At 42.2% G+C, this 26,234-nt stretch overlaps 1 protein-coding gene across 1 annotated transcript in view; it reads left to right on the top strand.

Annotated features, from left to right (window-relative positions):
• The first annotated feature begins 7,769 nt into the window (after window positions 1-7,769).
• api5 (apoptosis inhibitor 5) overlaps window positions 7,770-26,234 on the top strand; it is a 28,484-nt gene continuing 10,019 nt past the window's right edge. Inside the window, exons 1-7 of the mRNA XM_078549565.1 lie at window positions 7,770-7,956; window positions 14,724-14,885; window positions 15,214-15,307; window positions 18,955-19,020; window positions 19,775-19,926; window positions 22,063-22,269; window positions 23,855-23,959. Of these exons, the coding sequence (XP_078405691.1) occupies window positions 7,888-7,956; window positions 14,724-14,885; window positions 15,214-15,307; window positions 18,955-19,020; window positions 19,775-19,926; window positions 22,063-22,269; window positions 23,855-23,959 (855 nt within the window). The 5' untranslated portion in view covers window positions 7,770-7,887. The remainder of the gene's footprint in view (window positions 7,957-14,723; window positions 14,886-15,213; window positions 15,308-18,954; window positions 19,021-19,774; window positions 19,927-22,062; window positions 22,270-23,854; window positions 23,960-26,234) is intronic.

Genomic DNA, 26,234 nt, shown 5'->3' with positions numbered 1-26,234 from the left:
TATAAGTGCAAGTTGTTGTGGTTGCCAGAATTAGCTGCAGTAAAAACAGGAAAATGCTTAGCAGGCCGGGCAGCACTTGCAGAGAGAGATAGACTTAGCCAGAGACACCGTGTTGAAGATCTCGGGCGGGTTGACCTTATGTTCTGAAGAAAGGTCATTGACCTGAAACGCTGACTCTGTTTTTCTCTCCACAGATGCTGCCGGACCCGTTGAGGTTTTTTACGGAATCACGGAATGGTTACAGCACAGAAGGAGGCCATTCAGCCTGTCGTGTCCATCCTGGCTCTCTGAAAGAGCAATTCACCCAGTGCCACTCTCCCTGTGGTCCTGCATTCTTCATTTTCAGATAATAATCCAATTCCCTCTTGAATTCCCTCAGTTGATCCTGCCTTCATCTCACTCTCAGGCAGGGCATTCCAGATCCTAAACACTCGCTTTGTGAAAAGGCTTCTCCTCATGTCTCCATGGCTTCTTTTACCAATTACCTTAAACCTGTGCCCTCTGATCCTTGATCCTTCCAACAATTGGGAATAGTTTCTCCCTACTCTGTCCAGAACCATCATGAATTTGAATGATTTCTGTTGTAAGGTTGTACGTTGTGTCATGCAGTTTGTTTGGTTGAATAACAACTGTCTATTAATAACACATAACTGTATACTTATATACAGGATACAGTGCTATCTAGGCGCTATCTTCATGTCGACTTCTACCAGACTCTACTACTCCCATGTGACCCTCTACATCATAATGTGGGAGGTGCTGCTTCCCCAGGCCCACATTAACCCTCACGGTCCCAAACATCCAAATACTACACCTCCCCCCAAGTCTTAATCCAAATATATTTATAATAACATTCACACGCTATTCCTTCTCCCCCAAGACTCTGACTTTTGTTATTGCCCCAGCTGATGTTACCACTGCTCAAGTCAGATCCCAAGTTGGAACCCGGCTTGATAGATCCTAACTTTTTTTTTGTTTAGAAACGTGGAGGGTGGCTACTGAACAGAATCACAGGGCAGAATTTTTCGGCCTCGTTTCGACGGGGATGGGGCCATAAAATGCAGCGAGACATTCTAAACCCCATTGAGGACAGCGGGAACGTAAAATCTCCCTGTCGTAAAATTCTGCCCACAGAGTCTGCTGATGAACTTATAATAAAAGAACAAAATGGTTATTAAACAAGAGGAAATGAACTATATTATACTACTCTACCCACAACTATACCTTTACAGATATTTACAGGTTCGTAAGGATAACGCCAGTTACAAAATCTATCTTATACTCTAATGTACACAGTAAATACACAGTCCATGTGAACCAATTGGAGGCCTATGGTCAGACACACCACACTCTGAAGCCAAGTGATAGATGCTATGGATCTTTCATCGACTCTCTCCAGACGCTTGTCACCCTGTGAGCCAGACGATCTCACTGAACTCCATCTTTCACACGAGGGTTTCCAATCTCCATTCTCAAAGAACTCGCCTTGGAACTTTCTCCCAAGCTACACTTTCACTTGAACGTCTTCAACAACGAGGATCCGGCTCCAGGGTTTCAACCTCTCCTTCTGATGTTCCTCTCTCCTGGATCGCCGCATGCATCCAAGTTTCACCTTCCACACACTTTCTCAGATACTCAGCCTTGCCAACAGAACACCACCGCTTCACAGGCCCATAGTAAGGAGTCACCCCCTTTAGCTGTCTCCACCAATCCTCTGGCCTCTCTCAAGCCCACTTTTCCTTGATTCTGCTTCCTGCAGCTTTCTCTCTTTAATTCAGAGCCTTTTCCTCTGCTCCTTACTTTCAATTCCACTGAGCAGGACCGGTTCAGATTCCTGTTCTTTCCCCTTGACTTCACTGTCTTCCTGGAACCATCTTCTGCCCAACTCCCTGGCTGTTGGGACTTTCATTTTGCTTTGGGGCCTGCTCCCTGCAGTTCCCTTCCCTGCAACTCCCTCCCTGCAGCTCCCTCCCTGCCTGTTCAGGCAGTTTCTGTGAAATGCCCTTATCAAATGAAATCAAACTGCTTTTCTGTTTTTCCCTGTCTCTCTGGGCCCTCCTGTTGCTAGGCAACAGCACAGTTTTTTTTATACGTTGTTTTAACTTCCCTAAATTACTTCAAGGGTTGTAAAACCTCATGAAAATGCAGGTATGCAAACAAACCCAAAGACTTGCAGGCAACATTCTAAAGTGACCAAAACCCAGGTTTCCCCTTTCTTAACACACACATACAACATATATATTAAACTTCAACTTAAAGCTATGGTTAATTCCTAACATCCACCAATACAGATATAACTTACTTAAAACTAACTCTAGTTCCTAACGCTTTATAGATTCAGACAGTCTGGAGGCTTTATGACTCCTCCTGATCTGGTTCTTTTCAAGTTTGGAGGAGCAGCTATCTCAACTGCTTTAGGCTGACTTTGTTGGTCTGGAGTTGAAGTTGCGGTACTTGGCGTTTCAATTATTTGGGTTGCTACATCTGGTACATTTGAATTTGCATTCACCACAAGGAATGAGAAGACTTCTCCTGTTCCTCCTGATTGTGCCTTCTAGGGTATCTATCAAGTAAGGCCGCCATCAATCTTCATCCCTCGGACAATGATGCCTTCTCTGTCAAGGTCCCTGATCCAAACCTTGTCACCCGTGTTTAGTCTGGACAGGTTTCTCATACGGTACCCCCTATTGTAGTGGAAGCCTGATGCTGTCTGTAGGACTCTTCTCAGTCCTGAACCTTCTGACAGACCCTGACTGCCATCCCGAAGATTAATTTCTTCGGCAGCTTGGGAAGTTGAGTGTGAAGTTTTCTGCCCATCAGCAGCTGTGATGGGGCGAATCTCACAAGCCCACCTTACTGCAAGGGGCTCTTTTTCAATAACTCAATAACTGCATACCACATCTCCGTAAGAAAGGCAAAATACTGCGGATGCTGGAAATCTGAAACGAAAACAAAAAGTGCCACCACATTTCACCACATTCGCCACATTTCCACCAAATTCACCACATCCACCAAATTTTACCACATCTCTACCTCCCTTTGGATCTGTAGAAGAGTCATATGGACTTGAAACATTATCTCCGTCTCTCTCTCCACAGATGCTGTCAGACCTGCTGAGTTTTTCCAGCATTTTTTGTCTCCGTGCCACATCTCTGTGTCTGACAGCCCCCTGGACATGTAATATACTGGTCAGCAGCATCCATCCAGCTGCTCCTGAAACAGAACTGCCCCTAGTCCTATTGACGAGGCACCCACTGTGATTGTAGTTGGCAGGGATGGGTTGTGGTGAGCCAGGCTATCTGGTGAGAGCAGCATGTCTTAGATCTGACAGAACGCTTGCTCTTGGTGTGCGTCTCAACACCACACCTGGGTCTTCTTGAGAAGGTGTCACAGATGCTCTGTGCCCCGCGCCAGGTTGGTCAGAAATTTTGCCAACTCTTTCACCATGCCCAGGAACCATTGGAGGTCTGGAATGGGCGATGGGGTTGGGAAGTCACTGATTGCCTTCGGTTGGTGCTGGTCTTCCATGACGCCTTTGCTACTCAGAGTATAACCGAAGAACCAAATTGGTGTCTTAGAGAACTCGCACTTATCATTCAGCATCAATCCTGCTTCCTGCAAGCGTTTCAAGACAGCCGTGAGTCTACTGTCTTGTTCTTCAACAGTCGTACCCTGGACAAGGACATCATCCACGTGACAGGTGACTCCTTTCAGGTCTTGCAAGATGGCTGACGGTCACGCGGTGAAAAGTCTCAGGTGCCGAGGTAATGCCAAAGGACAGACGATTAAAGCAGAATTTGCCAAAAAGGGTGAGAAAAGTTGTCAGCAACGTAGATACCTCATCTAACGGAGCCTGCCAGAAGCCACCGTTGGCATCGGTTTTCGATAACACTGGGCTCTTGAAGAGTTTAGTCAAGCTGCCGTCCGCCGAGGGCATCGGGTGGATTTCCCTCACCACGGCCTTGTTGAGGTTTGTCAGGTTGACACAGATGCGAATGGACCCGTTTGGTTTCAGAACCGGGACCATCCCAGAACACCATTCTGTCAGCCGAGTGATGGGGGAGATGACACCCACCTTGGTCAGTTGTTGTAGTACTTGCTTCGTAAGTGGTGTAAACAAGCACACGGGTTGGCATCGTTTCTCAGCGTTATGCTCTGTGCCATCTTCAGTCACCCCAGCCCAGTGAAAAACTTTGGGAAATCCTTTTTAAAATTGAAACTGGTTAATCTCGTCAATCTTTTGGAAAAGGTTGAAGTCAGTGCAGGCTTTCCTGCTCAGGAGAGAAAATTCTTGGTTGTGGAGCAGATATAATGTCTCCCGTATTTGTTTGTTTTTTATATTGGAGCGTTGCTTGCCATGTACCTTTGACCTGGAGCTTGATGCCTCCTGGTCCATATAACTGTGCTGTAAGTGGCTTTGACATTTTTTCACTAGCCAGGGTTCCTGATCTGACAGGACGGTCAACACTGGCTCCTGTGTCTAACTTGAAATTCGTGGGCTGACCATTTACAGATATGTCTGCATTCCAAAATGCGAGTCTGAGATCCTTGATCTCTCCCAAGAAGCATTGTTGGACTTCTTCTTGGTGTGGCTCATCTATCCCATGGACTGGTTTGGGATCCTCCACAAACCTTGAGGTTTTGGACTTACATCTTTCCAAAGTGTCCCAGGCAGTTGCAGTGAAAGCACGGCACACTGATTGCTGGACACAACTCGTGTTTGAGAGATCTTTTGGTCCTACGGCGCTGACGTGGTCTGGCACCACCTTGTGTTTGGCTTGGATATTGCTTTCCTTGCCCAGGAGTCTCCTTGCCCTTTTGTTGCTTTATGAGCTGGACTATTGGGGTTACTCTGTACCATGGTTTAACTGCACAATGCAAAATAGATCAATTTTGCTGGTGGACTTCCAATTGTCTGACACTTTGGATGGCTTTTTCCAAAATCAGATCTTCTTTAGATTGGAGCACATCTGAAAGAGCATCATCAGCCCCCTCCCACTACAATTTTGTCTGTTCTCAGCTCCAATTTAAGGTCACCATTGTCACAGCCTTCAGCCAACCCGTATAACTCATTTAGGAAAGAGCTTATGGGCTCCCTGGCCCTTTGGACTCTCTTGTTAAATTTTGCTCACTCCAAAATTTTATTGCTTCTTAGGTTAAAGTAGGTGTCAAAGGACTTCATGGACTCGAGGCCTGCGGGTGGTGCTGTCGGTGGTGATTTTTGGAACTCCGATCAGAAGGTGGCGCTGTTGGTGGAGGAGCAGGAGATTTCCTAGATTCCAGGCGGGAAATGGCGCTGTTGGTACAGATTTCCCGGATTCCGGGAGGGAGGTGGCGCTGTCGGTAGAGATTTACTGGACTTCGGGTGGGAGGTACGGGAATACACAATGAATGGTAGGACCCTGGGAAGTATCAAGGATCAGAGGGACCTTGGTGTGCATGTCCACCAGTCCCTTAAGATAAGGTGGTTAAGAAGGCATATGGGATACTTGCCTTTATTAGTCGAGGCATAGAATATAAGAGCACAGAGGTTATACTGGAACTGTACAAAACGCTGAAACAAAAACAAAAATTGCTGACAAAACTCAGCAGGTCTGACAGCATCTGTGGAGAGGAAGCCAGAGTTAATGTTTCGAGTTGGTATGACTCTTCATCAGAACTAAAGAGGAATAGAAATGTGGTGAAATATAAGCTGTTTAAGGGGGGTGGGACAGGTGGAGCTGGATAGAGGGCCAGTGATAGGTGGAGGCAAAGGAGAGATTGCCAAAGATGTCATAAACAAAAAGACAAACGGGCGTTGACGGTGGTGATATTAGCTAAGGAATGTGCTAATTATGACATTAAGGGTAGAAAGCAGGACGAGCAAGTGGCAGATAGCCCTAGTGGGGGTGGGGTGGGGGGAAGGGATCGAAATAGGCTAAAAGGTGGAGATAAAACAATGGATAGAAATAAGTTTTAAAAATAATAATAGAAATAGGTGGGAAAAGAAAAAAAATATATTAAAAAATATATAATAATTATTAGAAAAAAGGGGATCAAAAAGGGGGTGAGGATGGAGGAGAAATGCTGGTTAGTCCACAGTTCTGGAATCCGGAATTATAGGAAGGATGTGATTGCACTAGAGAGAGTGCAGAGGAGATTTACCAGGGTGTTGCCTGGGCTGGAGAGTTTTAGTTATGAGGAGAGATTGGATAGTCTGGGGTTATTTTCCCTGGAGCAGAGGAGATTGAGGGGGGACATGATTGAGGTGTATAAAATTATGAGGGGCATAGATAGGGCAGACAAGAAGGAACTTTTCCCCTCGGTGGAGGGATCAATAACCAGGGGGCATAGGTTTAAGGTAAGAGGCAGGAGGATTAGAGGGGATGTGAGGAAGAATATTTTCACCCAGAGGGTGGTGGGAATCTGGAATTCACTTCCTGAAAGGGTGGTAGAGGCAGAAACCCTCATAACATTTAAGAAGCATTTGGATGTGCACTTGCGATGCCATGGCATACAAGGCTATGGGCCTAGTGCTGGAAAATGGGATTAGAATAGTTCGGCAAAATACTGCGGATGCTGGAAATCTGAAACAAAACCAAAAATGCTGGAAAAGCTCAGCAGGTCTGACAGCATCTGTGGAGAGAGAGAGACAGAGTTAACGTTTCGAGTTAATTTTTCAGAGTGATCCGAGGAAAAGCCATACAGACTCAAAACGTTAACTCTGTTTCTCTCTCTCCACAGATGCTATCAGACCTGATGAGTTTTTCCAGCATTTTTGGTTTTGTTTAGAATGGTTAGGAACTTGTTTGTTTGACCAGTGCAGACTTGAGGGGCCGAAGGGCCTTTTTCTGTGCTGTAGACCTCTATAATTCTATGAGATGGCGCTGTGGGTGAAGATTTACCGGACTCTGGGCGGGAGGTGGCGCTGTGGGTGAAGATTTACCGGACTCTGGGCGGGAGGTGGCGCTGTGGGTGGTGATTTACCGGACTCCGGGCGGGAGGTGGCGCTGTGGGTGGTGATTTACCGGACTCCGGGCGGGAGGTGGCGCTGTGGGTGGTGGAGATTTAGCGGACTCCGGGCGGGAGGTGGCGCTGTGGGTGGTGGAGATTTAGCGGACTCCGGGCGGGAGGTGGCGCTGTGGGTGGAGATTTCCCGAACTCTGGGCGGGAGGTGGCGCTGTGGGTGGGGATTTCCCCAACTCTGGGCGGAAGGTGGCGCTGTAGGTGGAGAATTCCCCGGACTCCGGATGGGAGGTGGCGCTGTGGGTGGAGATTTACCGGACTCCGGGCGGGATGTGGCGCTGTAGGTGGAGAATTCCCCGGACTCCGGGCGGGAGGTGGCGCTGTAGGTAGAGATTTAAAAACAAAAAACTACTGCGGATGCTGAAAATCCAAAACAAAAACAGAATTACCTGGAAAAACTCAGCAGGTCTGGCAGCATCGGCGGAGAAGAAAAGAGTAGTCGTTTCGAGTCCTCACGACCCTTCAGCAGAACTGTGGAGATTTCCCGGACTCCGGGCGGGAGGTGGCGCTGCGGGTGGAGGAGCGGGAGGTTTCCCCGGACTCCGGACGGGAGGTGGCGCTGTAGGTGGAGATTTACCGGACTCCGGGCGGGAGGTGGCGCTGCGGGTGGAGGAGCAGGAGGTTTCCCCGGACTCCGGACGGGAGGTGGCGCTGCGGGTGGAGGGGAGCGGGAGGTTTCCCCGGACGCCGGGCGGGAGGTGGCGCTGCGGGTGGAGGAGCGGGGCAGTTTCCCGGTCGTCGCGAGGTTTGCCGCTTGATTGTCCAGGTTGGGGGGGGGGCGGGGGAAGGGAAAGAATCGGCGGCGGGAGAGAGAGAGAGAGAGAGACCAGAGCAGCAGGACCAGCACCGGCGGAGGCGGGGCGGGGTGGCGGAGGGTGAACCATGACCACGGTGGAGGAGCTGTACCGTAACTACGGCATCTTGGCCGACGCCACGGACAATGTGGGCCAGGTGAGTGCGCGGGGCCGGCGGCGGAAATGGGGCGGTCATTGCGCACAATTCAGGCTGGGCCTCAGGAGCCTGAGAGCCGGGCCTGGCCTGAGGGAGCTGAGGCCTATGACCAAGCGGGCTCAGTGCCAGCTCCTCGGGCTCAGGCTTTCAGTTTCCCTCCAGGCCCAGCTCCCCCTGAGCCCGGGGCCTGGATCCGGCTGTTCCCATCACTGACACAGCAGCTCGTCAAACAAAAACCCTGGCTTAAGGTGTTAGTGTAAAGTTTGAAGTTCACGGGATGTTGTGCAATTCTTTCGGGGGGAAAGTGAGATTTAGCAATTTCCCAAATCCCCCAGGTCGTTTCTTTGACTCTAACAAAAATGCCAATAAAATAAAATGGGGGGAAGAGCAGAGTCAGGCCAGGCAGCACCTGGAATGGAGGGAGGGATGGAGGATGGATGGATGGAGGATGGAGGGAGGGATAATATCAGAACCTGGGCTGGCAAAGAACAGAAATCAGTGGAGACAGGTTGTTCGATGTGCAGCCAGCCCCTGGGAACCAGGAGGACAAGACACACAACATGCATCCTAAAAGCCCACAGTCACCTTGCAGTAACAAAAAAGTTCCAGGAAAGCTCCCTGCCCTTAATTTATGTTATGATACTTGCAAACGTATGACTTTAACTGATCAAATGTGTTGGCTAGGATTAAGGGAAGCCCTTTGACCTGAATGCGATTAGCACCCAGGGCCAACAATGATCAGTGCCTGTGCAATATTGCAATCCATCCATCAAACTTTTCTGGCTATTCTGGCAACGAAGTGTTTTACGTACCGCCGATCATGGCATGAAAGTCGACCCAGTGTATAAGATGACCCCAATTGTTTGACCCCAAATGTTATGTTCTTGCATATACTCAGTGTTAAAGTCCACCCTCACCCCTCCCTTTTCAACCATGCCATGCTATAATTTGCATTAGTGGTCAGCCTCAATTTTTCACCCCACAAATGGATGTTTCACTTACCGGTAGTTTATAACCGGGCACAAGGGATCAAGCCGGCGATGTGGGCTGTGTTGCAAAGATGTATGGGAGTTTAAGACATGCCCACATAGTGCAGACCCCACACGGCAAAGAACAAAGCTGGTGACTACCTTAAGCCATGCCAGTGGGTCACTTTTTTTGGAGGGTGTTTTGAAGGTTTTACACACTGACATCTACAGTAGGTGATTTCCGTTGTAAATACATCAAGGTCACAACATGGATACAGGCCAACCAGTCCGTGTTGACATTTAACCCTCCACTTTAAGTAAAAAATTCTAGTCACAGCTCCCCATCCTATTCGCATATCGCCTCAACGAGTTTTATTTATCCATCTATCAATCTAATCTGATTATTACCATAGTTTCTTCCTCAGCTGCCAACAATAGGATTAAATTTCACATTTTTGCAATTCTAAAGTAATTTTGCCATTTTAATCTTGCATTTAATTTGTCTCTATAGACCCTTGTTCTTGGGCACCTCATATACTAGAAACATTCTGCTCCAACTACCTTGTCCTGTCCTTTCATAATTTTAAATTTTGCTATCACATCTCCTGTAAAGTTGTGATATTCTAACAAAAAGCATTATAATATTTAGTCTTTTATTTTGGATTTTTTATTACCCCATGCCAGGCAATAAATCTGTTTTGTGTCTTTAAAGCCTCAGCATCCATCCTATTGCTTGGATCCCAATATATGAACACAGCGCTTTAACAAGTTTTATTAAATGTGGATATGCAAATTTGTAATAGGAAAACGGTGACAAAATGTCACAATGAAGTATGATTTTGTATTCAGAAGTCACATTCAATTTAAGATTGAATATATTCCCTTGGATTTTGCAGTAGTAACGACAGCAGAATTGTCAGCGTTCACCATTATTACTCCTTTGAAACTGACAGTGATTTCTGGAGTCTGCATGTACAAATGCAGCAATATATAAGATGCTGTCAGTGATTCTAAACTTCTTAGGATGCATTGTTGAAGTCTGCACAGGCAGCAATCATAGAGAAATCTCTGAATAGATGAGAATTTACCCTTTATTCTGTTAACCTCGCCATAAAAACCCTTGAAAAAGTTACATCTTGTCGAATGAAGTCTAACTGGGGTTTAAATGGTATAATAAGTTCATGATTGCTGCCGGAAAACCTCTCTGGTCCAGATAAATTAATTTTATATTTGTGGCATGTCAATTTTTTCCTCGATGGTAAAGTCTAATTTTTTTTAAAAAGGTTTGTTTATAATATTTCACTTTCAACCTCCATCCCATGTGTATGCCCCATTATTAATTTCACTTTCACTAAATTTTAATAAAAAAAGTGAAGGATAATCAGTCCATTTTACTTCCTGATTTGCTACCTATGAGAATACTTCAGTGTAGTTGGCTACTTAACACTGCTTGATTACATCATTGTTGCTGGACGCCTGGAGACCCCTTTGTCTTAATGTTAGTTCCAAACTAAATCAGGGGAAAGGGGAAATCCACATCGTAGATCGTTTGATCTTTCAGGTTAACACATCATTTTTCCACTGACTGTGAAATCCAGACCATACATATAATAAAAACTGGACGTCACACTCTGTACATCAATATCTCTAAAAATGGAGACAGAGAGAGAAAGCTAGAGAAATAATGCTGGCATTTCTTACCTGTGCTTTCCAATATTCAAAATGCCTAGTTTAGCATCTTTATTTAACAATTAGACTCTTTATTTAGTTTTTTAACAAATCCAATCTAATCTGTGACCCAGCCATTAATTTAAAAAAACACCTTGTAGATTCAGTGACATACATACTATAGTTTAGCAGCAGAATAATGTCATGTACTTCAGAGGTGTAGTGTTCCTTTCCTTAGAAAACAGCAGTATAATTTACTGTGAACAAGAAATTGAAGATTGTCTGTAGACATGAGCAGACATTTCACTTGGTTCAGAGAAGCAAAACCTTCTCGTGAAAGAGGATGTGGCAAGAGGCAGTGTCTTTATGCTGGGTGCTTTGATCTGATGCTTAACTTGACCAGTACTTTACAAAAGCTCATTGCCCTGAGCCTCAGTGTCTTAAACTGTCACAGCTCCATTTAATTGAATAAAATATTTTACATTAGATGTAATAATTCCATCCTTTTAAAACAGGGTTCCATTAGAAATATATGAACATTTGTGCATCTGCCCATTTCAGGCATCGCATTTGCAGTTACAAAGCAATCTTTAAAAAGTCCTTGCTGCTTCTGAGTTGCACCTTAAAACTGATTAGCATTATCCATCTACAAAGTTCTCCGCCCAAACAATCAGCTCTGAGTGATCATAGACTGTTTACTTACAGCAGTTATATTTTCTGACCTTACAGAAGCAGGTTAGCTTAAGCACAGCTCCATCAGATTAATAGAGTCTGCGTTTCCTGCTATATTTCAATCATTACCAAAGACATTATCACCTGGCTTACCGTGAGCAATGCCATGGGAGATCCACTATTGTGCGTATTTGTATTTTTCATTCTAGCACTTCAGATGTGTGAAGTAGCTTATGACATTTAATGACCATTGAAATATGTTTTATTGATACTGAAGCTGCCATTGAGGCCATAAAAAGCGTTGTGTGTGAATTGTGTGGTCGTTGTTGGTTTGTCAGTTTTGTGTTCGTTCTCTCAGGGTTTGATCAACAAGGGAATCATAGGTTATAGGGGGCAGGCAGGAAAGTGTAGTTAAGACCACAATCCGATCAGCCATGGTAATGAACGGCAGAGCAGGCTCGAGGGACTGAATGGGCTGCTACTCATATTTCTTATGTTTACAGATTTTCGTGGGCTCAAATTTTTCCCTTGATTTCTCCCAGTTTCTGATGCTAAAAATAACTGAACAGTGCTCAGAAAATTTGGGTCCTGAACCAGCAATAAAAGCTTGCTTCGCATGTCCTTTTTATGATGTTAAATCTTCTGGAACATCAACCAATAGAAGAACATGGATGAACCAATCAAAAGCTGAGAACATTTTTGGGTTGAATGTGGGGCTGAGTGGGGAGAGCCATGCATTGTTTTGAGCTGAATTTAGTGAATTTGGCTGGCAATAAATTGTTACTTTTTTTTTAAATCATGGTTTCAAAGCAGCATGATTAAACTTAGCTATAAAGCTGCCTCTTGTGTATTTCTGTAGCTTCATCTCACATTCTTCTGTGAAGGATGCAGTTTCTCTCAAGCCTTCCCTCAATCACTTAGTTTGAATGTAATGGTGCAGCCTGAGCATTGTCCTATAGTGAAAGTAGCAGCCTGGCCCACAAGTGAAAGGATCTATCTTCCCCGTGTCATAAAATATTTTTGTAAGTGATTTAAAAACAAATTGCTGAATGAGCTTTTCAGTGAATGTTTAATAATACCTGTGGTTTATTTTTTAGTACCGAGAGCTGCAGAGGTTTAAATTAAGTTTGTGCTAGTGCACCTATTAGTCATGTTATTCTCACAGCTGTCGTGAACACGTGCATTCAGTGCCACTACCTGTTCATTGATAAATAGATATTTGATAAATAGATAAATTTGAAGAAACCTTCAAATTCAGAACAACTGTGCTGGCCATACCAATACCAGCTAGTGGATAAGGAAACTTCTTTCGGAGGACAAAAATTTGACTTTGTCTCCCCCACCTCCCCCCCAAGCTCTACAAACTACTCCCATGGCCAAAATAACAGCTCTCCAACCTCCTAACTGTTCTCCATCCCCAGTGCCCCCTCCCTACCCTTGCATCCCCTCTACTCCATACTCACAAAAGAAAAAGACGAAAGACACAGGTAAGGAGCCAACCCAGATGAAACAGATTAAATAATTGACAGGTGGGATATTGGACAAGCAATGGGAAACGTTCAAACCGAAAATAATTGCAGTAAAAACTAGACACGTCCTCATGATGCAGCGGGGTTGAGCTTTAAGGATGATGAGTCGTGCTTTTCACAATACTAATATTATAAACTTCTTTCAAGATTCTCCTAATCTTTACATTTCTCTGCCAGGCCAATAATATAATTATGCAATCTGAATCGTGAACCCCAGTATGTGACATTGTAGAATGTTTGCATTAAATTCAAGTTTAACTTAATTTTGCATCAAGATGTGATTTATATAATAATCATCTCATATGATGGAGTGTTTGGTGTAGTCTGCTAATTTACTTATCCACAAACTCTCCTGCTGTTTCCTCCCCTTCTCATGTACATAAGAACATGGGGGTGTGAAATTGCCACTGATTTCAGTGTTGGGAGAGACATTATGTAAACAAACCACCTTTGTTTTCCATGCCCACATACTGGGGGCTTTCAGTCTTTTAAAAATCTAAACTGATCAGGTAGAAGAAAAATATATTGGAGCTGTCTATTTCTGATAGATTGGGAACAAGTAATTTCAAAAGCAATCTCACGGAGGAAGGAACTCTTAGAATGAGGACATTGTTACTAACTTCAACATTGATTTTTATTTAATGAAATTTGACTACACGGATTATAACTGATCAATGCATACATGTAGATGAGTTAAAATACTGATAATTTATACGGAAGATCTTATAGCTGCCTGACTTGTGATTTGATGCAGCACAGTATATAGACATGAAGAGACTTTTGGGTTTAGTCACATAAGCTCTTTGCAATTCAGAGTTAGCCAATTTTAAGATGTTAATTAGGAATTGGGTAGGTACTATTGTGCAAGAAGTGTTCAGATCTCTTTGGGCTCCATATAATGTTACATTCAATTTCTCAAAATTCCTTTTCAGAGCTTCTGACTTCTCAAATAATAGAATTGTTAGGTAATGTAGTTACTGGAATTCAGACTGCAAAGCATGAATTCCAATTGTAGTCCTGAACAGCATTTACTTTCAGCTTGCTGTAGGAGGCAAAAAGTCTAAAATTGTCTTAACTCAGCCAGGTTGATTGGGGAGAGGATTCTTTTCCATACTGACCAATTAATCAGCGAGTTATATGACAGATGGTTGTAGTTAAACCGCCCTGTTTTCTCTTCCAATTGTATGGTATATGTATGGTGGTAGTTGTATAATGTATCACAAGGTAGGGCTATTCTTCAGGAGATGTTTAAATGTGCATAGTCATTTATTATGTACCACCTGAGATGAATGCATTTTTGTGATGATGCAGATAAGCTATTTGAAGTATTAACGTGCTTGCTTTGAGAAAATAATTTGGGACCAGTTTGAAAAACATTTTCTTGTTTACATTAATATGTACGGTAGTCAGCCGAAATTGGCCTAAATTTTGTGAGCATTCAGAGCAGTAAATATTATCATTTGCATCTTCATATTATCACTCAAACTGTTCAGATTGATTTTTTTGAATTAGTAAATGATTTGCATTGCAGAAGTTTTGTAAAATGACTGTGTTGAGGTGATTTTTTTTATTTGAACTCAGTCCAACGTGTAGTATATTCCAGTATATTTCTTTGGAAAATAGCTAGTGTCTATCCATTTTCAACTGTACAGAAATATGTTGTAGTTACATGTCAGAATTTTGGACCATGCAGTTTTGACGGTTAGTTTTCCTGTACAGGATCGGTCAGACATCTTTGTGTTGGCGCTAGTTATCTCTAGACTTTGTGTTTACCCCTCCAGTTCCCAATTTCAAAGGCTTCTGAAAGTTTATGGATCCACGTGGGGAGCATCCTAAGCTTTAAAACAAAAGTGATCTTTACAAAACTGAATGATCTGAATATCTTACAAGGGTTTTAGATCAAATTCTGACGACATGTTTTTTTTTGCAGTACAAAGATGCGTATCAGGCCATTTTGGATGGTGTGAAGAGCGGAGCCAAGGAGAAAAGATTGGCAGCACAGTTTATCCCAAAGTTCTTCAAACATTTTCCAGAGTTGGCAGATAGTGCTATCAATGCTCAGTTGGATCTCTGTGAGGATGAAGATCTTTCTGTAAGGGTTATCTTCAGTTTCTGTTGTAATCTGAACTTCTGTTGATAGAGTGGGGGGCATAGGGAGAAAAAAAGGAGATGACCATATTCTCTTCTCCCCAACCTTCAGTAGTCCTGGTTGGCACAAGTTTAGTTTTATTCCATTTGTTTTAATAATTTATAAAAAGCAATTTTTATATACTTGATGCTCAGAGCAATTAATGCTGAGACCTTTTGGGAATTTCAGAAGAGTATGTAAGAACGCCTGCAGCATGGGATTAAATAAACTTTTTGACATCATTGCAAACAGAATATGTAAAACTTCAGGTGCTGAAATGTTTTTTTTTCAGATTCGCCGTCAGGCTATTAAAGAGCTCCCTCAGTTTGCAACAGGTGAAAACCTACCAAGAGTTGCAGATATATTAACACAGCTTTTACAAACTGGTATGTGTTTCTTTTGTAATGTAGAACTTTAATTCGTCCTATCCTATTGTGAAAATTTCCCATTTTAGTGACTAAAGGCTCCTTTTGTTGAAATGGATCTTTAAGTAAATTTTATTTACTGCGTTATTTCCCACAAGAGCAATAAAATGCAAATTTTCTTTATATTATATGAAATTACTTTTCTACACTTCACTTTCAGCCTGGTAAGTTGAGCAAAGTGGGTGGAAGATAGGTAACTGGTGACTGCTATTTCTTTGGGGAGAAAATCTTTCATTGAATCCATGTCAGTATGAATCTTAATAATCTAAACATGCTCGATAAAACAGTGGAAGAAAAAGGTAAAGAACATCAATCTGTCATTGAAGTATAGGAAGTGAGCAAATGGTTGATTAAAAAGAGCTTACAGCCAAGTGGTAAATATTTTGTTTATATGTTTAACTAATTGAAAGCTGTAATAGTGTCAAGTGAACATTTAGAGGGTGTCAACGCCTGTTGCTACATATGAATAACAATATACCACTAGTTGAATAAGTATGAAATCAGATTATTTCCCAGATGTGATTTCTGTTTATATGGTGAGTAGACCACACATCTTGGAACTCTTAGCCGATCAATAAACAGTAGTAACAGTGAGGCTCACTTAACACTGATTAATGCAATATGGCATGCAGTAATATTTTGAATAAGCAACAAAAATTGATAGTCCATGTGCGACAGGGAGGGAAATTTGTATATGTAAAATTGTATAAAGTCTTGGTTTAATATCTAGTGGTTTTTGGAATCTATTTGAGACATTGGTAATCAGTTTGATTACTTTTGACTTGGTATACAACTAGGCTAATTGGGATGGTTAAATGGTCTCTACTTGGATTCCCACTGTCGTGGATTTTTATTTAATCTTGGGCTGTGGGGAATTGTGGCAAGGCTACATCTGCCCTGAGCAGGTGGTCCTTTTAAGTAATCTTGCAACTGAGTGGCTCACAAGGACACATTAGAGGGCTTTGAGATTGAACCAAATATTGCAGGGTTGGAGTCACGTAGGCCGGAGTGAGTAGAGGAGGTAGGACAACTTCCTGACGAATATCAGTGAATAAATTGGCTATTTATCACTGCCACAATTTTAATGGTATATCTTTTGTGCAGCTAGTTCACAAAAAACTCAATTTATTAATTTGACTTGAATTCACAATAGTCCAATATTATAACCACTGCACCATCATACCCAACTATGGATTATTTTATTTTCTGATGCCCATAATTACAATGCAAGATTAAGGCCCAGCAGGTAAAGTGAAACCTTTTATTACCTGATAGGTCAAAAGGCTGCAGTCAGTGCAGGTGTTAGTCACAGCAAAATGGGAAAAAGAGACAGAGTTAATTAGTTGTAGTTGTTGACATACCAGGAGCTGTTATTCTGTTGTAACGGACACTCTCAGTTTTAATCCTGTGGGTGGTTGAAAGCTTTATTTAATTGCGAAAGATACGTTTTGATGCCTTTGTGTCTGGGGATAGCTCCTTTGCCTAAACACACACAGCCACTTTTTGTTAGTTCAGTATTCAGAGATTGTTAACTCTGATCATCCCTGTTCAATGAGTCAATTTCAACCATTGTATCCCTGTAGCTAGGTGGCATCAGTTTCAGTGAGATAAAAGCAAAATACTGCAGATACTGGAAATCTGAAATAAAAACAGAAAATGCTAGAAAAACTCAGAGGTCTGTGGAGAGAGAAACAGAGTTAACGTTTCGAGCCTGTACGACTTCTCCAGAAGAAGAGTCATACGGACTCGAAACGTTAACTCTATTTCTTTATAATAGTAGTAAAAGTTATTTACTTACATATTTCAATTCCTTTGTAATAGATGCTAACATACCATTTGCTTTCCTAATTGCTTGCTGGGTACCTGCATGTTAAACTTCCTATAATTCGTGTACATTAACTCCAGGTCCTGCCAAAAACTTAACATTTCCCAGTCTCACCTTTTAATAAGCATTTTGCTTTTCTATTTTTCATATCAGAATAGTTAACTTCACATTTCTCTGTGTTATATTCCATCTGCCATTTTCTTCTCCGCTTACTTTGCAAGTCTGTCCCGACACTGCTTCTTTGTGTCCTCTTTGCAGCATACTTTTCCACCTAACTTTGTACATCGCCACCAAGCTTAAATATATTACATCCAGTCCCCTCGCCTGCATCATTGATATCGATTGTAAATCATTGAGACCCCAAGCACTGACCTTTAATTCTGCTACCAAAACCTGCCAACAGGAAAATTACCATTTATTCTTATTCTCTGTTCGCTAACTAATCCTCAATTCATTGCCCCCAATTCCAAGATTCCTAATTTTGGGTAGTAACTTCTTGCGTGGTATCTTATTGAATGCTTTTTGAAAATCCAAATATATTACATCCACTGTAATATCCCTCATCTATCCTGTCAGTTACAACCTCAAAAAACTTTTAGTACATTTGTCAAGCACAATTTCCCTTCCATAAATATCTCTTTAATATCTCTGCTATTCCCTTGTTCCCCATTATAATTCCTCCTCCCTCTGAGGAATTCACGTTTATTTTCTCTAATCTCTTACTTTTCACGTTCTAATTGAAGCTTTTACAGTTATTTTTATATCTCTTGGTTTACATTCATTTTGTTTTTCTTTTTCTTTATCAATATCCCCCTTTCCTAAATTCTAAAATCCTCCCAATTCTCAGACTTGCTACTCTTTTTTGACAACGTTATAAATCTCCTCCTTTGGTACCTTGCTCTCTTTAACTTGATGACCACCTGTGGACCACTTTTCCCATTGTTTTTTTTTATTCCTTAAGTGAGTATTTGTTGTGAGTTACAATTTATTTCTTTAAACATGTGTCATTGTTTACCTAACATCATATCTTTTGCTGAAAAAAGGGACACAGAGTCAAAGCTTTTCGTCTTGCACTCATCAGGGCAAATGCAAGAATGCCAAATTTCCAAGGGAGCAACATTTTATACTGCGTGAGAAAAGGGTGCTGATTGGTTGTCAAGTCTACTCTGATTGGTTGAGGTGTTGCCATGGAGAATGCACACCAGGGAGCTATTGTCCCCCGTCATTTTGTTTAATTCAAAAAAGGACGCAATGCCTGGACATGTTTCTTTGCCTTCCCCCTCCCTCAGGTCTTGCAATGCTTGTGCCTTGAACTCCAGCTCAACAACTCAGTAGCTGAATTTCCTTCGGGTGCAGACACTTTCTGCAGATGTGGTGGTCCGGGGTTGCCAAATATTTACCTGCAATTTACCCCCACCACCCTTCCTTGTGCTGTGACTCCATTTTGTGCTATGCCACTTGCAGGTAGTCCATTTCTACTGCTCCATTCTCAGCCTCATTCTCTTCCCTAGTCAGTGCAGTGTCCAGGTAACTTTATGTACACAAACCTTTTAAGAGCCTTCGTGGTCTGACTGCTTAAGTATTTTGAAAAGCATGATTAATTATTTTGCTCCATAAATTCAATTTCTAATCTAGGATTTAAAAATCTGCAGCAATTGAGGGTTGTTAGATTAAGCTCAGCTTGCTGCAATGTACTATTATCAGAACATATTAAAGCTAAATAACTGATAAATCTTGTAATTCAGAGCTGAAAGTAACTACAAAAATTCCCACTTTTTTCCAGATGATAGTGCGGAGTTCAACTTGGTTAATAATGCATTAATATGTATATTCAAGAGTGATGCCAAAGGTAACTGCTATTTTCTTCCTAATTATTGTGACTATTTTGTCAAGAGTTGGTATGTTATTTGGATAAACCTACTATGATATACAGAGTGAAAGAGGGTGGCAGATCATTTATAAAAAATAAATTACTTCATTTTAATTTTGTATTACTGTTCATTTGAAACACTGCTGCACATGCAGTTTGTTTTGCGAAGGCAAACCATACTGAAATACTTTGTGTGTTAGTGCTTTATTTAAGGTTGTCATAATGACTAAATTTAGAGGAATGCATATGTATATTTTATCTCATCTAGCTTGTATTTGTCACAGTGAAATGTTGACCAGTAGCAATTATTGCAAAGATTGGCAAATTATCAATTTGCAATAAGTAGAATGAGAGATGAGAGAAATACAGGACACGGAAAAAAATGGAAATGTTTAGAAAATCTTGGGAAATTGGCATGGCGGAGGAGAGTAAGCAAAACCCAACAATAGTTAAAAAAAAAAGTCTCTTTACTTAGGCAATGAACAAGTTGTGACAGTTGACATAAGTTGACTTGTAAGTGTAATGTTGGCATGTGTAAATTTAGGTCATTTGATGCATTATCAAAGACCTGATGGACCAGTATAGAAAATGCATTTTGAAATGCCAGGTGTGTGTGCTTTTGAATCATATAGTTACGATGGGCCAACATTATGCCTTTTCTGCAAACCTTGATACTGTATATGCACACTAAATTTAAAATAATTTCATTCTTAATTTCTCTCTTTACCAAAAGGAACCTTAGGTGGCCTTTTCACACAGATAATACAAGGGGAGGACATTGTGCGAGAGCGCGCCATAAAGTTCCTTTCCACAAAACTGAAGGTATTACCAGAGGAAGTAATGACCAAAGAGGTAGAAGAATACATTTTTGTGGAGTCTAAAAAGGTAAATCAAGTAACATTTATTAATTGCTATTGGGAAAATTCTAACCCCTTTTTTGCTTTTAAAAGACTTATGTAATTCATCTCTGGTGGATGTGAAAGATCCCATGGCACTCTTCAAAGAAGATCAGAGTGAGACAGGGGTGCGATATTTCTGTGAATAATTTGACGGTTCTGGTTTAAGTAAAAGTTATTTGGATAATGCAGCTGTCGACTTTACAACAGAACAGACTCCCTGAAATGATGTGTGTTGAAGCCACTGTACTTCTGCTTCTGGATTGAAGAAAATACCCTCGCTGCATTGGCAAGGCCGTTCAATAAAGTTATTAACCTGAGTTGTTGTGAGCTGGATTATCTGGTGTTCGAAATCACAATATTCCATCTTTAGAGAGTCAACACTTCGAAGTCAGTCACTTGCGTGCTCCAATAGAAAGCACAGTATAAATGGAATTTAATGGATCCAGGCACAGCTACTGTTGTGAAGGGACGAGATGGCACAGGACATTGAGAACTGAATATGAAACAATATCATTGAATGGATTTGCTTTACAGCCTGCAACCACTGGTCGGCATTTGTTTTCATTTTGTGGAAGTTGCTTTTTCTATGGTGCTACCAAATTACTTTTTTAAAGGATGCTATTGCAACCACTAGTTGCCTTTAAGAAGGTAATGGTAGTGAGTTACGTTCTTGAAGCGCTGCAATCTGTGTGGGTGTAGGTACACCCGCAGTGCTGTTAGGTAGGGAGTTCCGGAATTTTCACTCAGCAACAACAAAAGAGTGGCAATATATTTCCAAGTTAGGGAGCTATGTCTTTTCCAATGCATCCATAAGTCCTTATCTTTTTAGCTGGTAGAGGTTGCTGGTTTGAAAAGTGCTGTTGAAGGAATCTTGGCAAATTGTGCTGTGCATCTTATAGATGGTACACAACTTTGGCCTCCTTGTTCCACTGTTGGAGAGAGTGAATATTTGAGGTTGTTGATGGCACATCACAAAAGCGGGCTGCCTCATCCTGGATGGTGTTGCGCCTCTTGAGTGTTGTTGGAGCTGCTGCACTCATTCAGCATAGTGGCGAGTATTCCATTACTTGTGCCTTGTTGATGGTGGAATGGCTTCGGGGAGTCAGGAGGTGTGTTGCTCACTACAGAATACCCAGCCTCTGACCTGCTCTTGTAGCCATGGTGTTTATGTTTCTAGTCAATGGTGACCCTCAGAATGCTGATAGTGGATTTGACAATGGTAATGCCATTTTGTGCATTCAAGTCCAGCTGCCTCTTGCTCTTCCAACTGATGTTTTTAGGGAAAATGCTGTCTAAAAATTAGCTATTGTAATGGTTGAGTCAGAATTGCACTAAGATCTGATCACAAACGTTGGGAAATTCTGCAGATCTGGTCCCACTTTGCTGCCTAGCTGTAACCTAAACTCCATTTATGCACGTAAACAGGGTACATCTGGCGACAGTGTGACAGTGGAGCAGGAACTACTCTTGAGAATTTCCTGGTCCAGACCTCTAGTTGTGGAAATACAAATACAAAATACATAAGGTACTGGAAATCTGAAAGTAAAACATAAAATTGGGACTGGAAATGTTTAGCAAATTCCATTGAGAATAGATCAGCAAGAGTACATAAGTGCACATCCACAGAGCTCTACTTGGAACAGGATCACAGCATTCTGGTTTTTGTTGGCACAAATGGAGTAGTAGAAGATCATTAGTTCCATCAAGCCCATTTCCTGATGTGCACTGTGTGAACTTGCAGCGCCAAGGCATTCACCTGGCTCGAACCAAAGATGCCCAAGTAGTTGAGTAATAAAAACTTGTGGTGTTGACTATGTACTACTTACAAATTACTGCAAGTTAGATTTTAAAACCCAAACCTCAAAGAAAATCAAACCAAAGCGTGCTCGTTGATTCACTATTTCAGAAACAAAACCAAAACACTTTATTTAGCTTGTTAGGTTTTTTTTTTAACTTTTCTTTCGGACAGTACAGAACTCAGGAAGGACTCAATCAAATCTAGGAAATCAAAATTTCAAATATACAACCATTAACAAGTCTTCCCCATCTCCTAAGGCTTTTAGTAAGAGAATATAGTTCACAAAGAGCAGCATTTATGCGTGTGCATTTATTTTTATTTTAGGTACTGGATGATGTGACAGGAGAGGAGTTTGTTTTATTCATGAAGATTCTGTCTGGCCTGAAGAACCTTCAGACAGTAAGTGGTCGACAACAGCTGGTCGAGTTGGTGGCTGAACAGGCAGATTTAGAGCAGGTGTTTAATCCTGCAGATCCAGATTCCGTCGACAGACTACTACAGTGCACAAGACAAGCAGTTCCACTTTTCTCGGTAAGGCTCAATTTGATTTCAGTGTATTTCAGAATTGCTGTCCCGAGTTAATTTCAGGCTTGCCCTCTGCAGTGTAACTATTTCCTTAGCCAGGCAGTTGGAAGAAGCCTGTGATTTTACAGTTGGACTTCCCCACTAATGTCTGCAATAAAATGTAATGTCTTTGCTCCTTTGAATCTATTGTTGCAAATAGCCATTTGTGCTGTTTGAAGATGAGCAGATCCTTTGTTCTGTTCATCTATCAACCTCATCCAGAGTCTTGAAAATATGCAATTAGGTTCTCTGGATGTAATATCCAAAAACACCTTTTATATCAACAAACTCTGTTTTTAAAAAGAGTGGCTAATATAGCTAATGTGGCTATTAATAATCTCATAGTAATTTGATTGACACTGGTTCATGTGACCTGATGCTTCAGCAATTATAATTTGTTCGTGTGCATCAACTGGACTTCAATATGTCGATTTGAATATTTCATACTGCTCCTGAAGAGTTAGATGTTAGGGGTGGCAAGAATGATTGTGAAGTGTCAAATTTACTTTAGAGCATATCACTATTGAGGACTTATTTGATAAGCTAGGCGTGTTTGTGTAAGGAGAGCCCAGGTTGCTGAAAGGAGCATTGAATAGGGTGTGGATGAGCTGTAGTGGGGACGAGATAGGCACCTATTATGGGGGTGATGATGGACTTGGTATTGGGGCCTTTGAATCTTGGCTTAACAGAACAACAATGATGGGCAACATTAGGTTTAGCCTGAGCAGTAGCCAAGTAAGTGCAATGAATTTCAGACTATAGCATCAAATCTCTCTCAAAATGAACGGAACAAATGTGGTCATGTATGTAGTTGGAGAAAGTTCTAGCTAATCAGCAAATTCATGTTGGCAAAAAGTCCAGACAGTGGCATTTACAGAGTTAAGGATGTGGCAGAGAGGCAAAGCTGAGTATTGTCCATGTACATGTGAAAGTTGATCAAATATATATAGGTGGCAGATGTTATGCCAGAATGTTGAGAAGAGAGTTTGAGTGTAATCCAGGCAACAAGAACAACAGTGGAACTGCCATTATGAAAACAATGGCATCAATAGTACATTTGTTTAAACTTTGAAAATATTTTGAGAGTGAACAGATTTTCCAGCTTTGGAATATACCTTGCAATCTGGTTAAAAAATTCTTTCGCGTTATCAGCAGTCACAGATTGCAACTCTTTTGAGTACAATCACAGTTCTTGGTTTTCCAGGAGTGGGACATGAACCCACAACCCTCTGATTCAAAGGCGAGGGTGCTATGAACTGAGCCACAGCTGACACCTCCTTGCAATCTGGTTAAGCTGCATTGTGTGGCACTGTTCCATATTAAAAGCCTTTCCCTTAACCCTGCAAGCATGTGATGCTGCTTAACCAGATTGTGAGGTAATTTTTTTTTAAGTATTAAAATGTGTTCCAAATAATGTCTTGGATTATGCATAAACAAACATTGATTCTTGACTGATGAAAATTAGAATCCTGAAGAAGTATGAGTTCAGAAAGAAGTGATCATTTTTACCTGTGCCTTATACATTCGAGTTTTATCTGTGCTTATCTTTCAGAAAAATGTGCATTCAACCAGGTTTGTCACCTACTTTTGCGAGCAAGTGCTGCCAAACCTAAGCTCCCTCACTAGTCCAGTGGAAGGACTTGATATTCAGTTGGAGGTAAGGGGTGGACCAGCTTGATTTATTGGTTTTGCAAAGTAGACTCATAGACATTTACAGCACACAAGGAGGCCATTCAGCCAGTTGTGCCCACGCCGGTCAATAAAGATCTGACTTCACCAATCCTATTTTCCAGTGCTTGACCCATAGCCCTGGAAGCTATGGCAACGCAAGTGAATATCTAAATACTTCGTAAATGTTTCAAGAGTTTCTGACCCAACCACCCTTTCAGGCAGAGTGTCCCGGACTCCCACCACCCTCTCGGTGAAAAAACTTTTCCTCAACTCCCCGCTTAGCCTTCTCCCTTATACCTTAAATCTGTGCCCTCTGGTTATTGACCCCTCTTCTAATGGAAAAAGTGCCTTCCTATCCACCCTATCTATGCCCCTCATAATCTTATACACCTCTATCAGGTCCCCTCTCAACCTTCACTGCTCCAAGGAAAACAAGCCCAGCCTATCCAATCTATCCTCATAGCTCAGGCCCTCCAGCAGCCCAGGCAGTATCCTGGTAAATCTCCTCTGCATCTTCTCCAGTGCAATCACATCCTTACTATAATGTGACCAGAACTGCACACAGTACTCCAGTTGTGGCCTAGTGGCCTAACCAGTGTTTTATGCAGTTCCAGCATAACCTCCCTGCTCTTGTATTCTATGCCTCGGTTAATAAAGGCAAGTATCCCATATGCCTTCTTAACCATCTTATCTACCTGCCCTGCTACCTTCAGGGATATGCACACCAAGGCCCCTCTGATCTTCAGTACTTTCCAGGGTCCTACCATTCATAGTGTAATCCATATCCTTGTTAGTCCTCCCCAAGTGCATTACCTCACACTTTTCCGAGTTGAATTCCATTTGCCACTGCTCTGTCCACCTAACCAGTCCATTGATATCCTCCTGCAGTTTACGGCTATCCTCCCAATTTTCGTGTCATTCACAAACTTCTTGATCTTACCCCTACATTTAAGTCCAAATCATTTATGTACATCACAAAGTAGCTTTGATAATTTGACTTGTTCCAACAAAATACAAGTTTGCCTGTCAAATTTTGTTATATGTATTAAAGATAAAACTATTTTAAGTTGTCTCTATATATGTCATCTGAGGCAATAGACATGGGAAAGCTCTTGCAAACAATTGACTGCATAATTAATGTAATATCAGTTGTTAAATACAACTATATCCTGTTTTAAGTAATCCCAAAGAGAGCAGTTTCACTACTAAGTAGTTTAAAAAAATGACTACCCATTTATTTGTTTCAAGTGCTACCTAGTCCATTATAAAGCAGTTGGGAATTGGGTGAAAAGATTTTTGTAACTGTCTGTACAGTTACCGGCTGGGTGAATCAATGAAAGGGCAGTTTCCCCATTCTCCAGAACTTTCGGCTCAGGTTTTGGTCTCGCCCCCCCCCCCCCCCACCCCAACACCTTGGAACATGTTGTTCCTACCGATGGCCAAAAACATGTTCTTCTGGATCCACACTGAGGCCTTTAGTTCCAGAGCAGCAGCAGAGGTCCACAGTCACTTTCACTTGCCCCAGGAGGCTGGCGACTTTGAGCTCTAATGCCGCCGCCACCACCACGCCCAGGTCCCCTCCTGGCAACCACAAGCACAACGGCGAAGAGGGCACTGAGAGGAAGACGGCACCTACCAGCGCCCCACCACACAGGAAGAAGAGGGCTGAAGCCAAGAAGCTGTATGGTAATGGGACACCTGCCCACTGCCGAGGGAATATTAGCACAGGCAACCTGGTAATTTTAACAAGCAAATTAACATACATGAGCATAGGGGAAATCAATCTCTGAAAATATTTTTTTAATTCACTGATGTGGGCGTTGATGGCTAGGCCAGCATTTATTGCCAATCCCTAATTGCCCTTGAGAAGGTGGTAGTGAGCTGCCTTCATGAACCGCTGCAGTCATGTGGGGCAGGTACATCTACAGTGCTGTTAGGGAAGGAGTTCCAGGATTTTGACCCAGCAACAGTGATATATTTCCAAGTCAGGATGGTGAGTGGCTTGGAGAGGAACTTCCAGGTGGTGGTGTTCCCACGTATCTACTGCCCTTGTCCGATCATGAGTTTGGGAGGTGCTGTCGAAGGAGCCTTGGTGAGTTTCTGCAATGCATCTTGTAGATTGTACACACTGCTGCTACTGTACATTGGTGCTGACGGATGTAAATGTTTGTGGATGGGGTGCTAATCAAGCGGGCTGCTTTGTCCTGGATGATGTCAAACTTCTTGAGTGTTGTGGAACCTGGACTCACCCAGGCAAGTGG

This window comes from Cetorhinus maximus, chromosome 9, assembly GCF_964194155.1.
Source record: "Cetorhinus maximus chromosome 9, sCetMax3.hap1.1, whole genome shotgun sequence".
Lineage (NCBI taxonomy): Eukaryota > Metazoa > Chordata > Chondrichthyes > Lamniformes > Cetorhinidae > Cetorhinus > Cetorhinus maximus.
This window is presented reverse-complemented; position numbering and strand designations above follow the sequence as displayed.